Source organism: Chaetodon trifascialis, chromosome 3, assembly GCF_039877785.1.
Source record: "Chaetodon trifascialis isolate fChaTrf1 chromosome 3, fChaTrf1.hap1, whole genome shotgun sequence".
NCBI lineage: Eukaryota > Metazoa > Chordata > Actinopteri > Chaetodontiformes > Chaetodontidae > Chaetodon > Chaetodon trifascialis.
This window is the reverse complement of record NC_092058.1, coordinates 14,991,992-15,014,030: the sequence shown is the minus strand read 5'-3', so window position 1 is coordinate 15,014,030 and position 22,039 is coordinate 14,991,992. Positions and strand designations below refer to the sequence as shown.

At 42.0% G+C, this 22,039-nt stretch overlaps 1 protein-coding gene across 5 annotated transcripts in view; it reads right to left on the bottom strand.

The window, feature by feature from the left end:
- cacna1da (calcium channel, voltage-dependent, L type, alpha 1D subunit, a) overlaps window positions 1-21,469 on the bottom strand; it is a 57,325-nt gene extending 35,856 nt beyond the window's left edge. For 2 of the 5 annotated variants that reach the window (XM_070959198.1, XM_070959199.1), the window contains exons 1-4: window positions 21,072-21,466; window positions 18,462-18,909; window positions 16,798-16,903; window positions 2,448-2,587 (exon numbers count right to left, since the gene is read on the bottom strand). In XM_070959198.1, the coding sequence (XP_070815299.1) occupies window positions 2,448-2,587; window positions 16,798-16,903; window positions 18,462-18,763 (548 nt within the window). In that variant the 5' untranslated portion in view covers window positions 18,764-18,909; window positions 21,072-21,466. Of the gene's footprint in view, window positions 1-2,447; window positions 2,588-16,797; window positions 16,904-18,461; window positions 18,910-20,539; window positions 20,575-21,071 lie in introns of those variants that run through there. The other 3 variants (XM_070959197.1, XM_070959195.1, XM_070959196.1) reach the window with 3 other exon arrangements.
- Window positions 21,470-22,039: the final 570 nt, after the last annotated feature.

Sequence of the window (22,039 nt, the reverse complement as noted above, 5' to 3'; positions counted from 1 at the left end):
CAGTTACAACTATGCAAACAGCCCATATGCATACAGCAGACAAATGCAACACAAGAAGTGTTTCCTACTGTAATCCAAAAGTGAAATCAGCAGTGAACAAATGTTTCACCATGAGAGAGGACACTCCATTACGGTCAGTCAGACATTCCTCACCTAGCCATGAGGGAAAATCATCTTGACGCATCACATCAAAGCTGTGGACCAAAACCAGTGAATGAAGCTGCCATTAGGGGCTGGAAGGAGCTCTGAGGGCCTATAAGCGCAGTCTGCTCAGACTTATACTGAGTCACAGCTGTAAGACTGACCGCCTGCCACTGGGGTTTCGTTATTCATCCAGTCGCGTTCAAAAGAAAACCATTGTTCCCATATTGAAAGCTTTTTACTGGAAATACTTGAGGAGAACCACCTTCATGAAAGCAATTCTTTACCAGTCAAGCTGGATAAACTCAATGTGTCTCCTCCTCAAAGGAATCGCACAAGTGCTTTTAAATGTTTGAGCTCATTTACTACAAATCACATGCTGTTTACAATCATTCTGCCAACCACGCTGCTGTGTTTCAGAAATGTGAACGTGATGTGCTGTATAAAAATCAATTAGCAGACGCCTGAAACTCTTCCAACTCTAAATATATAAAACTGTGCAACATATATTCCATAATGTTCATGCATTTGTTGTGGTGAACCTGCTTAGAAACATATTTACATAACCAGCAGCCACAAGGCAACATTTGCATTCGTTTGTACTCGTGTCTCTGGCTTCCTGCTGAATGTAAATCACTGTCTTTATGGCTCTGTTTTGGTCTTCACCGACTCCCTGAGGGAAATGACTGGCACCTTAGCTGCTAAATGCTCCAACTTTGTCTGTGAACTAAAACAATGAGCTGAAGGACACTAAAATGCCCCTAAAGCTGAGGGGGACTGCTGATGAGGGTGATAATTCAAAACACATGTACCCTTTAATTTTACACATGCCCATTTAACCCACTGTTAATTCCAAAATATTTATTAGTGCAGCTTTAAGAAGACATTATCTGCAGTTTAAGAGCTTTAAACACTGGCAAAAGTCCCCCATGTCATAATTATTCACCTCTAACTACCCTCAGAATTGTGTCTGAAATTCACCAAATGTTCTTTTCCATGACCTTACTGTTACCTTTTTCTTTGTTGTAAAGCTAATTTACATTTCTGACACCCACGTCCTTCTAATAACAATGATCTTTTTAATACATTTCCCCCCACTTGTTTTTGACTTTTTTGACTTCATCAGATAAAAGAAAAGAGGCTTTGTACTGTAACATTGTACCTTCTGAACCTTAGATATTTTTCTTGCATTTCAACACTTGATGGAGTGAAAAAATACATTCCAGCCCTCAACAGAGAACAGCTGAATATTTTAGCAACCATAACCTTTGTGTAACCTCTATTAAATAATGATGAACTGCTACAATCTATACATACAAGACATATTGAACATATTGAAGCCTGAAGTGAACTGAACTTTCACCTTCAATAAGAATTTACTATATAGCCCTCTCACATCCATATTGACGCAGCTATATTTTGACATCAGAGGCTGGCAGTATTATTTTAGTGTGGCAGTTCAGTGATTTAGCAGCAACAGTCACTCTTCATAGCAGGAGCAGCCGTCTTTGCATTTGACTGCATGGCAGATCAACCCTGCATGCTGCATACAGACAGAGATCTGACCCAGCTACCCACTGGACTGTGTGTGTCAGAGGAGAGAAAGAGGGAGGAGAGAGAGAGGAGGGAAGAAAAGAGGAAGCTGCGATAAGGATGAAGATAACACGAGGAGAGTGTGCAGGAGATAGGAATGAGGGCAGAGTGAGGTGGGGAAGTGTAAAGCATGAAGTACAACCATTTCAGAGAGATCAAAATGGAAGGGAGAAGCATAAGAATGAGCTGCGGAGACAAAGCAGAGCAGGATGAGAGAGTGTGAGCAGAAGACAAGTCAGTGAGAGGAGAGGAGAGGAGAGGAGAGGAGAGGAGAGGAGAGGAGAGGAGAGGAGAGGAGAGGAGAGGAGAGGAGAGGAGAGGGAAATATGGGAGGGAGTGTTGGAGAAGAGATGAAGTATGGAGAGATGGTGACTCACTCCAGTGGTGGTAAAGCTCTGATTTATTCTCTGTGTCTTTTCTGGGTCATATACTGTGGGTGTATGAGGGTCTCGATTAGCACTTGGCCGCTTGGAGCAGAGGCTTAAGCAACTTTAACTTTAACACTGACAGCCTCTCTCAGAAACACTGTAAACTGCAACTGTCAAACAGATCAAAGTGCAACTCCAGACCCCAAACTGAAATAACAAAACCTCATGACGCGGTCTGTTTGGGTCAGCTGACGAGATGCCCACTGGAGCAGGTCTAATTAAATGCATCATACACTACGTTTAAGTCAAATAAATCAATTGAAATAACTGAACCGCAGGACTTACCCAATGACGACAATGACAAAATCCAGCATGTTCCAACCGTTTCGCACGTACGCGTTCTGGTGCATCACCAAACCATAAGCGATAATCTTCAGGAAGGTCTCAATTGTGAAAATGATGAGGAAGGCATACTCAACTGTTTCCTGCAGACACACAGAAAAAAAAGACAACAGCAGGTCTTCAATAGGAAGAAATTCTGTTCAGTAACACTTCATAGATACACATATTCCGCATTAACCAGCTGCTGATTAGCATGCATATTAGTAGCATATTGGCCATTAACTAAGAGTTTACCCTCAAAACTGTCCTAATTACTGCTTATTAAGTAAGGAAGTTTTTGTAATTACAATCTTTATAACCTAAACCTAACCCTAAATAACCCTCAGAATAAGCCATTAATTATTTCAATGACTAATAAAGAGCCAATATGCTGCTAATATGCATGTTAACAAACAACTAATGGTGAACATATGTACATTAATATAACGTTACAATAAAAAAGGATGAGCAGGGCATTAATACAGTGTGTTGGATGGACAACACACACAGTTACATACGGATAAATGAATGATGTGAACATTTCAATTCAGCTCTGTAGTACTGAGGAATGTCTCCAGTGGAGTAAAGACAAAGACAAACTTTTTGTGGAAACAACGAGGATGACGAATAAATCCAGGATCATATTAGGTAACTTTATATTACCCCCCACGACTGTTAGCCAAAGCATTACCTATTTCTTCTATCCTTGACAAAATATGATGTTTTCTTTTCATAAATAATGTCAGAATGTGATCAATAAACACGACCAAAAACCAAGCTGAAATGTGCATGTTGTTGCACAAATGTCACAGAGATGGCTGCAGTGAAGAAACCATCAACAAATGTGATATTTCTGGACGAGCTGTTCAAGCCTAAGAATAGGAGGATGACTGTATATGATCTAGTTTACCAGTGTTGCATGTTGATTTTCTTTAATATCTGAAAGTCCAATCAGTTCAAAAGGTAAAAACACTCATTCAGTTGCGTCTCTCTGAAGAACAGAACAACATAGCTCAACCAGAACAGCAACGTCTCACCTTGGCCTCATTCTGATCTGATCTCACACTCTCACAACACAACCATGACAAGATGAGAAACCTTGACTCGGTACACAAGAACGTTTGGAGTTTTGAGGTAAGAAAGGTAAGAGCATCAGTGTTTTCATTTAGTATCATGTAACTTCAAATTAAGGCTGAAGAGACCAGAAGCTGTTTGACTTTATGATTTATGACGAGCCAAACCAACCAGGCAAGAACATAAAAAGCACCTCAAAGACTGGACAGCTGACCACCGACATGCATGAACCTCCTTCTTCAGTAGTTTGCACTCGTTATCCAAGAAGATGAAAACAAAACTTTTTGTCATTTGCTTGCAATATTAATATGATAATATGTGAGATTAAGGTAAAACGTTGCTTGGCTTTGCACAGACATAGACCAGTAATCTTTAGCAACTCAGCTAAAGTTAACATGCAAAGGCACAAATAAGGAGAAAATGGAACTAAATAGGTGAAAACAATGAGGCTGAACAACCGATCAGAGAGCTCTCGCTCACCGATGCATGCATGTATCTGAGGGAGGTTAAAAAGGGACACTTTGAATAAAATGACTGTTTTTAGAGGGCATACAGATTAGAACCAGTGATGTAACTCAGCATTGAGCCTTCCTGCGGTTGTTTCAAAGACAGGCAGAACACAGGAACATCGAGGTTGAGGTCGATTGCGAGCAAAGCGGACCACAGAGGCACACATAGCTCGATAAAGGTGGCATGTGCATGTTAGTGCAGTGAAATGTGTGAGGTGTCGGAGGTGGACACACCACAGGGTGACTCAGCTGTTCAGGACAGTCCTGGAACCTCCCTGGAGATATGAAACCAGAGAGAGGCCCTCTTCATCCTTTATGCATGAGGCAGGTCAATGTAAACTCTGCTATCCGGCTGGTATTCATGCTATCTGTATGTCAATATAACAGTCATTTAACTTTTCACACAGGATACCCATTAGGTTCTCATAATACACAAGACAGACAAAAGCTAAAAGCCACACACACACATATATATTATTATATACATATAATAACCTCCTCCGCCTGAGGGAGTCCTTAATCCCCTGCTCTGTGTTCTCTGCAGACACCATAAATGCAAGAGCACTGTGGGCTGCGGGGCTCGTTTTCCCAACAGTTTACTGCAGATTGTGAGAAGCACTTAGCCCACAATAAGAGACATGGGCCTCTTTGTTACTGAAGTAAAAGGTTGAGTTAAGCTTACGGCTGCTGCCTCTCTGACAGAGCAAGCTCAGGCCACAGGGAGCAGAGAGAACAGAGCGATGCATACGAGGGTGGAAGGAAAGTGATGACAAGGGAACAATTTTAGAGACTTATACAGGCCAAAGGGACCAATAGTGAAGTGCCACTGCAGTAAAATGAGGCTTCAGTGAAGTGGTTAACGAGTACAAGTAAACAAAAGTCATACAGCATCTTTGTTTATACGTCCGCAAACGTCATGTGCCACAATGTAGACACGTTTTCATGTGAATTTAGAATAAAAATATACTTTCTCACGTGTGGTTCACAGCAGTAATTGTGTAATGATTGCAAAAGATACTGAAACCAGCAAGTAATACGTTGTCAGAACAGTTATTAGCTCTCCATGGCACAGCAAATTTATGCAAATTACCACTTCCTGGTTCGTGAAAGCATGTTAAATATAATAGCAAATGATAACCATTCCCTCTCAATTAACCAGCAATTTATTCAATCATCAGCATATTAAAGAGCGAGCAGAAATAGAAAGAGGGAGAGAGACAGAGAAAAAAGAGAGTGAGGAAAGAGGCCTTTAGGGATGACCATAAATATCTCTGACTCATCTTAGTTTATTTGTGCTGTAAAGAGACTTACTGTAGTATGTTTCCTTTTCTTATACAGTATAGACATATTATCAGCAATTAATATGTCCACTCTCTCTCTTAAGTATACATCCCAACATGATAGCATGTTTATATACTAAAAAGCACGCTAACTGCACATGATAAACATAAGAGCACAATACTACGCGGCATAATACATGTTCCCCCTCAACCCCCCACAGCCATGCAGGCCCTCCTCTGCCACAGTGTGAGTGCTCATGTCTACAGGCACGACTCAGTTCATCTCACACACTCACAGAGCTCAGATCACCATATGACAAAGGATGCTAACTCGCTGAACCGTGCACTCTCCGACATAATTCGCCATATGACCGAGCCATGCGGACAGCGGCGATGTAAACCTATTAAGAATTCAGATGGTCCTGCGTGCAATTCACATGAGGATCTGTGTGTCTTCCTCCAGACTACACGCACAAGATCACCAATTAAAATTCATGCATACTAATAAAGAGTGGAAATGGAGTCATAAAAATACAATAACACAGCTTGTCTTGCAATTACAGCCCCATTGTTCATGCATTATCTTTTATTATCTAAATAAAGACAGTTTTAAATTGCAGCCACCTGAAGTGAGACAAACAGTTACAGAATGCACAATTTAAAGGAACAGAATGGCATTTTGGGGAATCTGCTTGTAGCCTAAAGATCATTAGCTTAGCTTAGCATTGTTTGTTTGTTTGTTTTTTCTTCACATTTTTACATTTCTGTATGAATTAATCAAGATTTAGAGCTTTGGATGTGCTGCAGGAGGATTTTTTTCATTTTGTGGACGGTGTTTCCAGTCTTTGTGCCAAGCTGCTGGCATTAGCTTCAAGTTTAGGATACAAGCATATGAGTGCTATTGTCCAAAATGTCAAACTAAACAAAAACAGCCATGAAGTGTGAATAGAATATAACATTAAAGAGAGAACAAAGCCAAGCTTCAGTTTATTTAAAGGCTTCAGACAGAACATATGATAATATTGAATATGCAGGACTGTTTCAAAACTTTTCATTAACAACGAAAGGTGAGGCAACTAATAAAAAATGGATCATTCATCATTCATTCATTTTTGTGTTACTCCATATTGCCCCCCCAAGGGACTTGGAGCCACGGCAAAAGGTCTCATAGATATCAATAAATTAAATGTACAATCAACCAGGCAGGGCAGTCAACCAGCCTGAAGGTCTGTAATAAATCTAAATGCTTTATGTTAAGACGGCATGAATACTTTGGCCATAAAATGTCTGCATAATATGCAGACATTTATGCAGACATAATATGCAGTGAAGGAATCATATTCCTTCACTGGCATGACAGTAAAATGGAAAAGACAGAATGACTGTTCAGAAAATGGAAATTAATTACTGCAGAAATTTTTTTCTTCTTTTTACTTGCTTGTTAAAGCAACTTTGATCCAGTTTCTTTCTCTAGTTTGGAGGGAAATCAGGTCAAGATGGCAAATCCTGGCCAGAAACCATGACATAAAGAGTGTATGTTAGGGCTGCACCTAATGATTATTTTCATTTTCGATCAATCTCTCAACTTCTCAATTACTTAATTAATTGCTTGGTCTAGAAAAATTCCCACAGTCCAAAGTGAAATCTTCAAATTTCTTGATTAATACAGTCCAACAATCCAAACCACAGAATTTCTGCATTCTTTCTCACAAATGACTCAAAATGATTAAGGCTAATAAATTATCTCAAGCGAACTGATGAACAGACTTATTGTTGCCACTCTAATATATTATGAATTCTCTACCAAAAACATGGTAATTGTCTGTCTGATCACGTGACCACCTGAGTGTTACTACATGTGCGTGTATGAAAAGCCACATCTGAGCGTGTGGTGGCGAGCCCACAGTCACATGAGTCACAGTGACATCAACCATGTTTGATATCTGTGTGCGACCAGAGCGCTTACAAGCAGAACACAACAAACTACAAGCAATAATACCGATGTCAGTGCAAGCCATATATGGTAGAGCAGAGAGTAAAAATGCAACACGTACACAGCGCAGTGAGACGACACAGCAGCCAACACATGACTGTAAACCAACCAAAGCTCAGGTATCAGCTACGGGACAGTTTAAGAGCAGATATGTTATAATATCATTTTGCATCTGATTCTGCACATAATGAGCGGACATACATTCTGTAGGACTTCCCACACCACTCTCCTGCTCCATCTCCCTCCCCCATACTCTCTCCATCTTTCACTAACGCTCTTTCCATCCCTTCCCCTGTCTGTATGGATCAGTCAGTGCCATCCAGCCAAGCCAGGGGGGGTGAGGGCAGCCAGCATTTAGTGCTTCTTCATCGCCTACTCCTGCAGGTTTGCACAGTAAATAAGTGTGCCTGAGTGTGCGGTCTATACAGGCATGCCTGTTCGAGTGTGTTATGTATGGGGTCTGTGTTTATCTTGCACATCTTTGAATAAGGCCTGCCGCATCAGCTGATCCTACGTGCAGTAATTTCACATTTTATCACAGTTTATTCGATAATTTCCTGCTATTTCTCTAAAATAGTAGAACGTGTGTGTGGAAATTTATCCTAGTCTCTACATTTATTTTCTTGTTCAAATGTGTTTGATACAAAACTACTGATGAAATCCAACAATAAAACAGTAACAGTGATGAAATATCATGTTTCTACTTCAATGCATTCAACTGAACCAGCAACTAAGTCACAAAATAAAACACAATGTACCGCACATCTGTTCTTTATCGCTCTGTATATCTGGGCTCATGTGTTTGTCTGTACAGTATAGAAATGTGTCTTTGTGTGTAGTGTATGTGTGTGTGTGTACTGTGGGGGTGGGAAGGAGTTGTGTGAGGATGTGGATGTCACTCTGCCAAGGAAAACACTTCAAGTGCAGGTCATCTTAAGTATACCCACACTACCATGTGAGCGTCTCCACAAAGAAAAGAAAACATCACACTGAATATTTGTTGCATAAGCTTGGCGATGCATTACTTAGTTTTTCCCTAAAGTTGCACGACCCACACAGAGGTGAGGGCCAAAGCAGTCGCTGAATCGAGTTTGTAAAATGCTGCAGTTGTCGTGTACGATACAGCACGACCTGTGCAGAGCAGCCGTGTGTCTGTCAGCCAAAAGGAGTCAATCTGGAAAAAGGTTTTTAAAGTTTAGACAGCGACATGTGGACTGAGCTTGTTAGAAAAACATCGAGGCTTCTCTCGGTGCAGTTTCAATGTGCCAGTGTATGCATGTGCCAAAGAGTGAATGTGCTACCTGAATGCTGTAAGACCTGACAGGGAATAAAACATGTATTCTCATTTCAGTCAAGCCCACACACTCCTGTTTCTCTCACAAATATATATATACACACACACACAATGAAAATTTCAGATGTAAAGATGTATAATCCTCCCTTCATCCCCTTCTTGTTTCTTCATGGTTAATCATTTGCATAGTGCACTGTGCCTGCGAATGCTGGTGCTCCATCTGCACAGTGAGTCTGTAAGAACATACTTCAGTGCTTGCAGATGTGCGTTGCAGATGTGAGGAAGCACATACAGTAGCTGTCATGGACATTCAAACAATGGCTGGACTCAGGAAATTAAAGTAAGATCCCAAAAAGCCAAACTTCAGCTCCTCAGCTCCAGACTGCATGTTAACCAATCAGCTCGGCTCTTTAGTTTTACTGAAATTTCACCTTTGTAGCTTTTGGCTCAAGCAGCCATTGGACGAGGCTACGTCCAAGTGCTCGATTACTGACTCCATGCAGTTGCGGTGATGTGAAGTTATAACATCAGCACAACATTAGAAAAGGACTATCAAGGAATCCAAGAACGTCAGATGTGCAGGTGTCCACATCGCTCTGTCTGCATTTGAGACCCCTCTTTATTATTCAGTCCGCCCATTTTGATCTGGTGTCATCTCTGGTTATCATGCCTCGCATGTTAAATTCATCTCTCTCGCCTTGTCAAGATCAGTCTTCCTCATATACACAAACCCACACTTAGGCACACACACACCCACACACACACACACACACACACACACACACACACACATTGTGAAAGCTGAGTAAAAATATAATCATAGTTTATTCTTATTTGTAAGTGATACGATAAACTGTAGAAATGTGGTCCATTTCCATTATTATAGTGTTCTCTCTCTCTCTCTCTCTCTCTCTCTCTCTCTCTCTCTCTATATATATATATATACACACACACACACACACACACACACACACACACACACACACACACACACACACACATATATATATATATATATATATACACATATATATATATGAAACAACCCATACATGTTTTGACACCACGCAGTGACCCAACCAGTCTGTCACACGTCAAACCAATGGAAACAAAAGACGAGAGAAAAACAAAAGAACACTGGAGTCAACAAACAACAAATTTTCAAGGTGAACTGACTATACTCAAACACCATCATCACTGAAGTAAGCAGCAGCTTTTTGCCATGAAGCTTCCCTCGTAGGTGAAAGCGAGTGATGCTGTCTGCTCAGCCCTGACGCACAGTGTGTTACCTTCTCATTAAATATGTACAGTGCTTGGAGAGTGTAGACTAGTTCTGTGCTGAATGTGACAGATTAGACCACAAACAGACAGAATATACAACTGAGCTAAAAACAGCATTCCTGCCCTGTTAAAGTTTCAGTGAACTACTGAGCAAGTGTGTAACACGGCAGGTACACACTAAAAAAAGCAATTTCACTACAGCTTAAGTAACATCCTGCATCTATTTTTACATTTACTATCTACTTATATAATTTGCCTTTACATACTATAATATTATATTTTATATTTTTTAACTGTCTCAGCAACAGATTGGAGTTGCAATTGTAATTTCGCTGTCATGGAGAGATAATCAAGGTCTCTTCAATCTTTCCAATCTTGTGTGGGTTTGATGAAAAGTCCAAAAATGTCAGGATGTGCAGTTGTGTTAACTGGAAAAGGCCATCACACAACATTTACTGAAAGTGAACTACATTAAGAGTAAGGATTATAAAACAAAGCATAAAGAAACCGTCATCATATGCATTATTTTCAGAGGCTGAGGTAAAAAATCATGAATTCATGAATTGCCTGTCGTTCCCCTTTAAGAAGCCCTGTTTGACGCACGCACTGTGAACATGCTCTGCTGCTGTACTTCATCATGGCTGCACTTTCACACACTATGCACACTGACTCCAGCTTTACCCTCCCTTTCTCTGCCTCTCCCTCACACGTGCACACACGCACACACACACACACACACACACACACAAACAAACACACTTTCACACTTACACACACATGCAGAAATACACATTCAAGATAACAAGCAGGGACAGTGCTAGCGTGAGCCACAAATGAGCAGTTACGTTAAGTGACTAAACACATACTTCTACCATCATCTCTATGGGACTCCACAGTCCAGACGTTGCCGCTTGTGCCAGCCATTGCACACACACACACACGCACACACACACACATGCACAGCCAACTGCTTCATCCATCACACACGTACACATTTACACTCTTCTTTAGATGAGCAGTCAAAACACTGGCACATGAACCTTAGCAGCACTCCACATATGGAAATACATGTCATCAACTCCTCCAGCATCGACTTGAATCAGAGTACGACATCAAAACAAAGACTGTGGCCAACAGCAACATTAGGAACTTTCCATTCTATGAAGGTACAATAAGGTTTAACTGACGCTGAGATTGAGGAGCACAACATATGAGAAATAATGCAGAAGAAATCAGATGTATAATATCACTGGTGTGACTGTGATTTGTCTGTGAGTAGGCTTTAATTCCTATTGATGTGAAATAATATCAAATGTCACGTCACCAAAGAAACACACAAAAAAAAACCTTTGCTGTGTTGTGCGTCTGATAATCTTTGACAAGAACCACTGCAATGTGGTGGATGCCTCTCAGAGGCTGGTTGTCACATTGAAGCACTTGGTGACTGTCATCAGTCAGACATTGGCTGCGAGACTGATCTGGCACTGTGATGGTTGTTGGTAAATGACTTTGCTGGTAGTTGCTCGTTTCGTGGCTCTGTATGTGCATTTCACGCCTGTAACAGAGTTGCATACAAACACAACATACATTCCCAACACTTTGCTGCAGCGTGGCTGTTGTCTTGTTGTGCAACTGGCCTGAGAGTTCGTCGAAGCTGGTGTTAAATTGTGCGTGCGTGAACTGACTGTCGATGTAAGCTTTAGGGGATAACTGATGATAGATCTGTGTGATGAGTTAATCTGCTGTGTATTTGAACCTGTGACAGGAACTTCTGCTGCCTGCTGGCCTACAGATGGTGCTGCTGAACTATGGCCAGTATACCTTCAAATATGGGAGTGTGCCATAAAGGTAAGCATTATCTTAGAAAAACTATATTAAATGTATCCTGCAACACAGGAATAACCAAGACAAGCATATGGTCCATGACTCTGGAGGAAGACTTTGCTGTTCCTATGCATGAGTTCTATTCACTCTTAAAAGCAGTCTTTTGTGAGGTTTGCAAGAATGCCGATTAATGAAATTAATGTAACATATTTCTACAAAGCCTGTAATCTCAATAAAATATGCTGCTAAGAGCTGTGCCGTAACATTACATTACATTACTGGGAGATGACAAGCATGTAACTGTCATTACTGTAAACAAGCTTCACTTGTTAATCTTAAACAAGGGGGACAGTTGTTCACAATGACCATCTCCCACCCCCCACCCCCCCTCTGCCTGTGTAAACCACTGAGGTCTCCTGAGCTTGTTGTGACACCAAATGTTAACATCAAAGAAAACCTTTTTTTTTTTTGAGAATTACCCAAAATGCAGATAGTAAATAATAAAATTTTACCCATATTTTATTATTTCAGTCTGTGGTTTTCCTTCTCCGTCTTTATTTCCATCCTTATTCTATCTTACTTTTACTTTTTCATTATAGAGGGTTTTATTCTCCATCTTATTCTAAATTAATTTTCTATCCCTGTTTTTATATCCATTCTTTGTCTTTTCTCTGCACAGCACTCACTCGGTGCATGTGATTTCTTTCTTGTAAAGCACTTGGAGCTGCAATTCCTGTATGAGAGGTGCTATACAAATAAAGCTTATTGTCATTATTATTATAATTATTAAATAAGCTGCTAAATACAACCAGGCACCAGCATGAGTAGCATGTTTGTTTGCGTTCATCCGTCCCTCTGTCTTCCTGTATTAAAAGCAATACCCTTTTTTTTTTCAATCATTCATGAAACATTTTTTGTAAAATGATTCATGTGTTCAAAATGCTCACATCCTCAAGTATAACAGTATCCAAATGCGAAGCTGATGCCAAAGTGTGAGTTCTCCACCGGCATCAAAATGACCTCTCAATTGGCTCGTGAGCGAACATTTCAGCCTTTACATGTTTGTGTCCTTTTGTCCCCAGTAAAATAAATAGCTCTGCGGCCCCAGAGTTATGCAATGACAGTGGTACGGGCAAACACTACATGATACCAAACGCAATTCGCTGCGTGTTGCCTTACGAAGGATGAGATGTATGAATCATATTCACCATGAAAAGGTCATTGTTTTGCTCAGCTACCTTCAGCAGGAGCTGCCTGGGGTGTTGAGTCTCAGATAGATAAGTCAGAAATGACCTTAAAGCAAAGGCAGGAGGGTTGCAGACTATTTGTCTGTCCCCTAGACAAGGTGGGTGTGGAGGAGACACAGTCACGTGCAGTATGGGTTGTGTGTGCGCTTCTTACTACTGCAGTCAAATGACTAAACATAGGAAGAGCAACAAAGAGCGCTAAGCAGGAGAGGGATGAAAGAAATGACTGTAACTTCCTGACAGGGTTTGTGGTCTTACGCATGTGTGTGTACGTGTGTGCTCGCTACATCCTGTTACTCACTTGTGCCTCCTGGTGGTAGCAGGACCCCAATCTTTTGCCCTGTGCTCTGCCTGAGGAGGAAATTGCTTTCTATTTATAATGAGCTGCTGCATTTAACCAAGCCTTACTAACAAGACGGGCAGACTCATGGTATCAAGGCCTCCATGACTTTGCAGCATTGCCCTGTTCTCACTCACAGCAGCTCTGCACCACCTAGGCACGGTGTGCACACAGTGTAGCACGAGCAAACAAGCAGATTCAGTCTTTTTACCTTTCAGCGGTTCATGTTAACTGACAGTGCACTAAGTGAACTGTCTACACACCTGCAAGCCTACAAGCCAGCTTGTCTGTATTGCAGGGTTTCAGTGTCTCTCTGCGTTGAAAGCTACACCGCTTTTGAACGTGTCACCGAGTCAAAAACCTGCTTGTAGCCTTGTGATATAATTTGATCCTCGCTTTACACATCAGGCCTCTCAGCGCCCCAACTCAGGTTTCATATCAGCCCTCAGTCCACCTGTGAGGCTGCAGAGCAGAGCGGTGTGAAATGGCAATCTTCACTACAGCTTTACCTGCTGGCTTCTATAGCGAAACTAGCTCAGCATTTTTCTCTCTGGAGCTCCTCCTGTGACTACAGCGTGAATTCTGTGGAACAACAAGGCCAAGCCGGCACACCTGCCCTACAAAGTATCCTATTGTTCAACCTCTGCTGAAAAGGGAAAGATTGCATTATTCACCCTCTGGTATCTGATTTAATGTTGACGCTACAGAATTAAGCCGAAGTCTTGCGCAAGCAATGTGAAACGCTTGACAAGGATCAGTATCAGGATCAGCAAAAACATCACAGAGTGCAGTGCAACCATCCACACATGCACAGACGAGCCTTTGCCCTGACTATACTGAAAAGAAGCTACTTTACACTAAATCATTTTATATCTAATCATCAGCATGTCTTCTCATCTCAGCTTAATGATCTTGTTCATGAAGCATGTAAGCCGCATCAACAATGCTGCTCAGTCCTGGACCATCTGCTAGGCAGTGCACAAAATGTAGCATTCTGGTTCATTCTTACTGGCTGCATGCATAAATCCAATCTGACACTTGTGCTTAGAGGAGAGCCGTACGAGGTCCATTAGAAAAAAGTGACAAATACTAGAGAGCGATGCCCAGGTTCAGACATAATGAAGACATCATTAAAGAGTGTCAAACTAGCCATCAACTGTTTGCACTTTGAGCTTTGGTTTGCATTATAAAGGCTGAGATGAGACGCAGAGGGTGGCTTCAGTCCTAGTATGCTTAGTTATTTAGTTTGATGCCATTTGGTCATCGTTAGAGTAAACACAGAAACGCTCCCAGATCCTCCTCTCTGCCAGACACCCTCAGATGTGATCTGAACACATGTGAAGGTGAAGCTCTGAACATATGAACAGAAATTCTGACAGCGCTCCGAATTCATTAAAGCTATTAAAGGTTGCGTCGCAAATCCGAAAAAAGACCCGAGGTTTAGACACTACCCCAAAAGTTAGCCGTTATACGCACCTGTCAACACTACACACACCGTCCATTATCAGTCTGGGGCACACATTACTGAGTGGCATCTGTCACTGAGGGCTGTTTAGCTCCAAACACCGTGGAGCCGCTGTTCAGCTGAAATCTTCTTTTAACACTTAAATAAAGCTCACATTTATGCTCTGTGGGAAAATATTTATCTGGTACATTGCAGCATTTTGTCACACATTGTAGTCAACCAAAACAGAGATGTACCAATGTGACTTTTTCTTCCCTGACACTGATTCTGAACCGACTGATAACAAGACAACGATGATAGACATATTTGGTCTCTAATTCAAAATCAGTAATGCTCTCTGTAAATAGAATTTAACAACAACTTAGTCTTAATATAGCAATGTATGTTTACTTTTGAGTCAATTTTGGGTGACATTAACTATTGGGATTAGTCGATATCAACACCTCTGGTCTGAAGGCCTGTGACATTAAAATCTTCATATTAAAACACATTTGGCGAAAAGCAGAAAGCGACAAGAGACAGTGATGATTCGATATCAGCAGCAGCTTTACACACTAAAATTAGCTTAGCACAGAAAATGAACAAAGACAAAATGTGGATCGGATTTGTCCAATACCTGATTCACTTACGCAGGTCACTGTGAGCACTGATACCAATCCAACAGACTGGTGCAACCATAAAGACACAAAAAGAGAGCTAGGGTGTATGTACAAGAGTTTGTACTCTCAAATCTATAAGAGTAGTCTTTTAACTGTATTGTTGCTGTATTTATTGTCACATTAAGGGAGCGCATATGTTTCAGTAATGCTTTCTTCACGGTCCAACCAGCAACGCATTTTTCTAGATTCTTATTCCATATTTGGTTCGTAAGTGAGCCCATTGGCTTCCAGTTGACACTATTAGGACAACTCTTTCAAACTTCACTCCCAAACCAACCCTGACAACATACTGCATTGCATGTACTTTAATACTGTATTAGATGCTGTAACATCCCAGATGGCCCACTTTCCTCTCATGCACCACCGCTGTGTAAACAAACACCCTGAGGTCACCCTCCAGGAGGTCAAACTGAGAGGCAGTACACCTCACTTGTCTAAAGTTGTCCAGACACACTTTCAAGCAAAGCTGTGGCTTATCTTTGTGCAGCGGGTTCAGCAGTGTAGCAGACAGAGAAACACTCCCGTCGGTCTTTTACAGCGGGCTGGTAACCTTTCTCTCACATGTTCCTGCTCTCACACGAAGCTTTCAAGAACATTCAAATGTCTGCAGACACGCCGTATAAGCTGCTCATGAATCATTGAGCACCACGGCTAAATTCTGCTCATGTAAGGGACACATTCTGCGTGTTTGTCTGGCTTTTGGAGAGTGCACTCATCCTCAGCTGTGGAACAATGCTTACAACACTACATCACCCATAATTCATCACATAGACATAAATGCACAAGGTGCACAGAGTGGTGCAATGACGAGGAATTCTAAAAATAGAAAGCTGAATAAAACCTCTGTATGGGGAAACTATGACATGATAAAGCACCAATGAGGATAGCTGCCAAAGTGTTTCTTTGTGTAGGCACAGCAGATACTTCAAATCTGCATGATAAAGCATAACACCGAAGACACAATCTGCAAGCAACATCTCACTATTACTGCAAAATCTCTGACTATATCTTCATCTGGAAGGAGTGATATAATCAAACTTTCCCAACTGAAAGAGGATTATGAAGTAATAATGCATTTTTAATGTATCTTGAAACAACTAAACAAATAAAGCAGGAGACAACAGACACAAGAGGAGGTAATCTTCCATTCTTTTCCCTTCATCACAAACATGGCGCATGTCTTTTTTTATATTCATAACAAAGCAAATATTTGTCTATTTTACACAAAACAGCCCTTAATTCAAGCCAGACAGTAAGAGGTTTTGACAGTGTGACAGGTAAATAGCAGAATGACACACCAGTCACTGAATTAGTAAATGGATTATAATGACGTATACAGGCTACTCACCAGGTCGTGGTTTGTGGAGTTGGAATCATCTTCAGGGAAGGGGACATAGACAGCTAAGGCCATACAGTTGGCAAAAATAGCAATTAATATAAAGATATCAAATGGCCTGAGGAAAGAAAGTTAAGGAAGAGACAGAAGAAAATGATGGAATATGCAAAGAAAACTAAAGAAGTTACAAATGAAAACTAGTTAAGACATGCCTGATCTTTCAGTCTTTGATGGACTTCTTAATCATACATATATGCTTTTGTTGGGTTATCTGTGGTATAACTTAGCTGCTATGTAAGCCATGTAATTCTTTTTGTTTGATTGTGTATTAGATCACTGGTTCCCAGCCTGGGGGTTTAAGAGTTCACCGGACACATTTAAGAGGTCACAGTAGTATTATTTAGCAGTTATTGGATAACAGTCTGAAAGGCCTAGTCACCCTTGGATGACCTGGTTTGAATCCACAGACAGTGGATGTATGTAACCTTGGAAGAGGGATCAAAAGTCCTGTGTATGTTTGATCCATCCACCCACCTTCCTCCACCTGTGGACTCTCTTGCTCTTTATACTATGCCACCTGACTCCATTGTTCCTGTGTTAATTACTACACTCACTAGAGAAGGCAGCCTAACAATAAATGTAAATATGGGTCGTAATAATCTGCTTGCATGGACGACCTGTACAGCTGTTTTTCTGATGAGGACAGGCTGTAAATGCAGAACAGTTTGGGGCTCCTCATACGGCCACAGCTGCATTTCCAAAAGTGTAGTGGTAGTAAATCCCCAATGACATTTTTTCCAACAAAGTCACAAAGGTGGATTAAGAAATGTATCTTTGTGATTCACATTCGACAATCTCCTTTGTAACATCTGATGGCTTTTGTGATGACAGCATCTGCTTAAACAACAAACCCAGCAGACTGTCACACAGCTGTGTTGCACCAGTGTTGAGTCCCTGTCTGTTCATACCCAGCCAATATTTTAGGATTCAGTGACTTTCACTTCATATTTTGCATGAGAACCTTGTTTCTGCACATCAGTTTAACTGGGACTCAGAAGAAAGATTTAACAAGTATATCAACCACCTGTGTTTATCTATACAATACTGTACAATGGTTCTTAAAAATGCTTTGCATCATCCTCCAGCTGGCATTTATTACAGCTATAAATAACACACTGACTTGTGGAATTCAAAAACAGGTACGCAATATCTAAGCCAAGAGAAAGGAGGCCTTTTTTCTATCATTTTTGTACCCTTTAAATGCCTGATTACACAATATGAGATCACCTCTGTGAGCACAGTACGAAATCACCTGATGTGGCAGTCTCATAATTACCACAGCTAGGGTCCAGCAGAGGTAAACACACACACACACACACACACACACACACACACACACACACACACACACACACACACACACACACACACACACACACACACACACAGGAGCTGTGAACAAGCAGGCCTGCAACGAATGATCATTTTCATTATTGAATAATGCACCAACTATTTTTATTTTGCATGTTAAATGATTAATTGATTCTCAAAATTTCTGCCATCAATCGACTAATCAATTACTCAGCTAATCACTTCAGCTCTATGAACAAATAAGGATCTTCAAACCTCAACGCTCAGCCACCACCACCACCACATAAAGCCAATGTAAAGGATACTTCCACTCCACCAGGCTGATGCAGGCCCTGCGTATGGGGTTGTTGAGGTTGAGGCAGAACAGAGCCCTCGGTGGTCTGCTGTTGGCGTTGCTGCCCTGTTTCTTGCTTTTGGCATACTGCTGCCGCTTCTTCTGTGCCAACGCACCTACCGGAATGGTAGTGGACGTTGGGGCTGGCAGGGCGGGAGGAGCGGGTGGCGCCGCGGGGGCTGGAGCAGGGGCTGCGGCAGGGGCAGGGGTGGAGGCGGGAGGGGCCTCTGGGGCCGCGGGGGCTGGGTCTGGGGCGGGCCCGTTGGCGCTCATGGTGCGGGCGTGGCTCTGTGAGGAGCATCCAGCAGCATGGATCTGCCAGGGTAGACAGGGAGGCTAAAGAAGGGCAGAGCAGTCTGACCAATGAGCTGGCACGTCACCAGGGGGAGCGACTCTGGTGCTGCTGGCATAATTTGCCTCTGAGAAGGAGAAAGAGGTGAGAGGAGATGGCATCAGTGCATTTTCAACTTTTTCGATAATTGATATTCCTTTTATGCGAGAGCACATGACACCTGTCCCCAAATCACCAGCATAATGCGCTGGAGTAGACTTTAAGGTTCTTCTGCTTGTCTGTTAAGCTCTGAATGGCCTTTTCCCATCATAAATATTAAACCTGCTTAAAAGCTACTCTCAGGTCATCTGGTTCTGATATTCTCAATCATTCTTGAGTCAGTTCAACATCCGGAGAAGCTGCCGTTTTTATGCCCCTGCAAGCTTGAACAGGCTTCTTGAAGAGAAATATTTCTTTTTTTTCTGTTGCCTTTCTTCCTCTTCCTTTGCTTTTGTAACTGAATCTACACAGTATGTGAGTCTTTGTGTGCACTTGCTGTGAATGGTCATTATCATTATTAACATTCTTATTAGATATTTCTTTTCCCTCTTCTTGTTCTGTCTCTTTCTTTTCTACTTAGACTTCACATAATGCTGCGTAGGAAATGTGCTATATAAATAAAGCTTACCTTGCTTTAATCTAATGTGTTTTCTTTGTCCAAGATAAGTACTGACAATCCAGCTCAAACTCGAATATTTCTGCTTTTAGAGCCATCTGTTGTGCTGCAGAGGTGCACTGAACAGGTATGCCATACAGTAGACACTCTAAATGGTCTCAAAGGTATTCAGTAGAGCAGGAAGGTGTCAGGCTAACCCATATAGGTATATACAGCTAAAAATACTGCTTTAGATGACATGAGAACTTTTCAGTTTAGCTTAGACATAACTGACTTTATGAGAGCAAGGGCATTAAATCACACACAAAGTGTCAAAGATGGCAGAGTGAAGTCTTGGACAGCTTATTGAACTGCACATGTCTCTCAAAGGAAGCTACTTGGTCCCTCAAACACGCGAATGGGACGACACCATAATGTCATCAAATGTGAAATGTATCCTCGCTTATGCCTGAAACAACGATAATAATGAAATGTGCAACTGAAGCCGAGGTCCTTTTGAAAGCACACGAAGCATGGCAGGTTGGACAGGCTCTTATGTTGCCATCAATGGTCTAAATCTAGTACAACAATGCAAAATGTCCTGAACCTGAACATATTCTCAGAGTAAAAACATGAAGCCTCAACCCAAAACAAACACACACACACACACACACACACACACACACACACACACACACACACACACACACACACACACACACACACACACACACAAAGCTGTAAAATCAGAGCTGCCACTCTCAGACATCACTTGGTCACATCAGTTGTGTAAGTCCTTGAACTGCGATGCGAGCAGGCCCCACAGAGGAAGAGGCAGAAAAGGTCACACTGCAGAGATGCTCTGAGAAGAATTACTCTTCTTATTGCACAGAAAAAATTTGATATGAGTGGCACTGTGATGTAACACTGCACATCTTGTGGTGGATTCAGGCTGCCAGCTTTACATCTCCTTTGTGCTGCGATGCTGCCTTCATGTAGCCGAGGCTAGTGCAACCTCACTATGTGAACAATGCGTATTAAATGCGCTGATTTTTGGAATATTAATTTCCACTGCTGCATCGACAGCGTCGACCGTGCACCCGTGATCAACGCGAACACTTACATTTCCACGAGCGATTCGTGACAAAATAACCAACATCTAGCGTCCTCACATTTCTCCTTGGACACCACAAAGGTAGGATGTGGTGAAATCTCCCCCAAAATGATGTGAAATGACAGCCTGACTCCGGGCGCTCGCAGGCAAAATTGAGCAACGCACAGCCGTCAGATGATCCTCGCTGCTCAGCAGAAACAGCTGGCACCGCTATTACATCAAACCTCAATCAGCCGGGCTCTGACACTCAGGGCTAATATAGTGGACAGTCCACATGAGCAGAGCCCACCGCGGCTTGGAGAAAAAGGATCAGCCCTGACCATGCGCTGGTAAAATAGGTTTAAATGTACTGCTAATGACAAGGCGATGAATCTCCTCTGAAGCCACAAGACATGACAGCGTCGAGGGGAAAGTGGCCATTAATAAGTGCGGTCCTCTGCCAATAAAGAAAAAGGCATCATCATTGCTTGCATGCAGGAAAACGCTGCTATGCTAAGAGGCTAACTTCAGTTAGTGGAGCAGAAACCGCACCGTGCAGTACCTTTTCTGAAGACTTTCTAATTCAGCCGCGGTCCTCTCCGCTCGCTAAAACGGGTCCAGAGCTTCGGAGGGCGAAAAACGCAGGTCCGGTCACAAACGGCGGGTTAAAATTCATCAGCTCCGGGAGCAGGAGGGACACATACAGCCTGTGCATTAATTAAGCTCTTCCATGGTGATCGCGGAGAGCTGGAGACAGGAGAGTGCGCACCAGACAACAGAGCATCCTCGTCCGCTGCCTGCTTATCGTCACGGCGCCAGTGAACAGTGAAACGAGTGCACATCAGAGAGCAAGCTCTCCTCCTTCTGGCCCCGACCCTCCTGCTGCTGCACAACACCCTGCTGGCACCAAAACGGTGCCACAGCCTGTCCCCAGCGTTACCTGCTCGTGGTTCGTCAGTGGAGGCTGACACCTTTCAAACAGGGTGTCACATGCAGCAGCCATTAATCACGTGAAGGTCACTGAGATGGTTCTGCTCAGAAGTGTGGACTCAGTGGGATCCTGTGTTTTCTGTTTGGGGGCAACAGCTGTGATACTTAAACAGAACTGCAGGCATGCTGCAGAACTTATCTTGGGAATATGAAAGGGCTCAGAAAGTGTAGCTAATGGCTTTGTTGTGGTTCACGAGTCGGTTACTAATGCTTTATACATCATTTATGACTCATTTATTACAACAAATTTTGGGTTGTCAAGTTGTGAGAATTCCCATCTGCAGCTGTTTTTCACCAGTGTTTGTAAATAATGCAGTTATTAATGTTGCTAATCCTTTAATAACTTCCCATGTGTTTCTCACCTTCCGATAAGCCATGTGGATAGAAATGTTAATAGGTCATTAATAAAGGTCTTTCTAAGTGTTAATAAATTGATTTTCCATAGCATGTTTTTCTTAGAAATAAGTGATGAAATGGTGTAAGGGCTGGTCATATCCTGACAACCCAAAGCTTGTTGTTTTGTTGTTGTTGTTGTTGTTG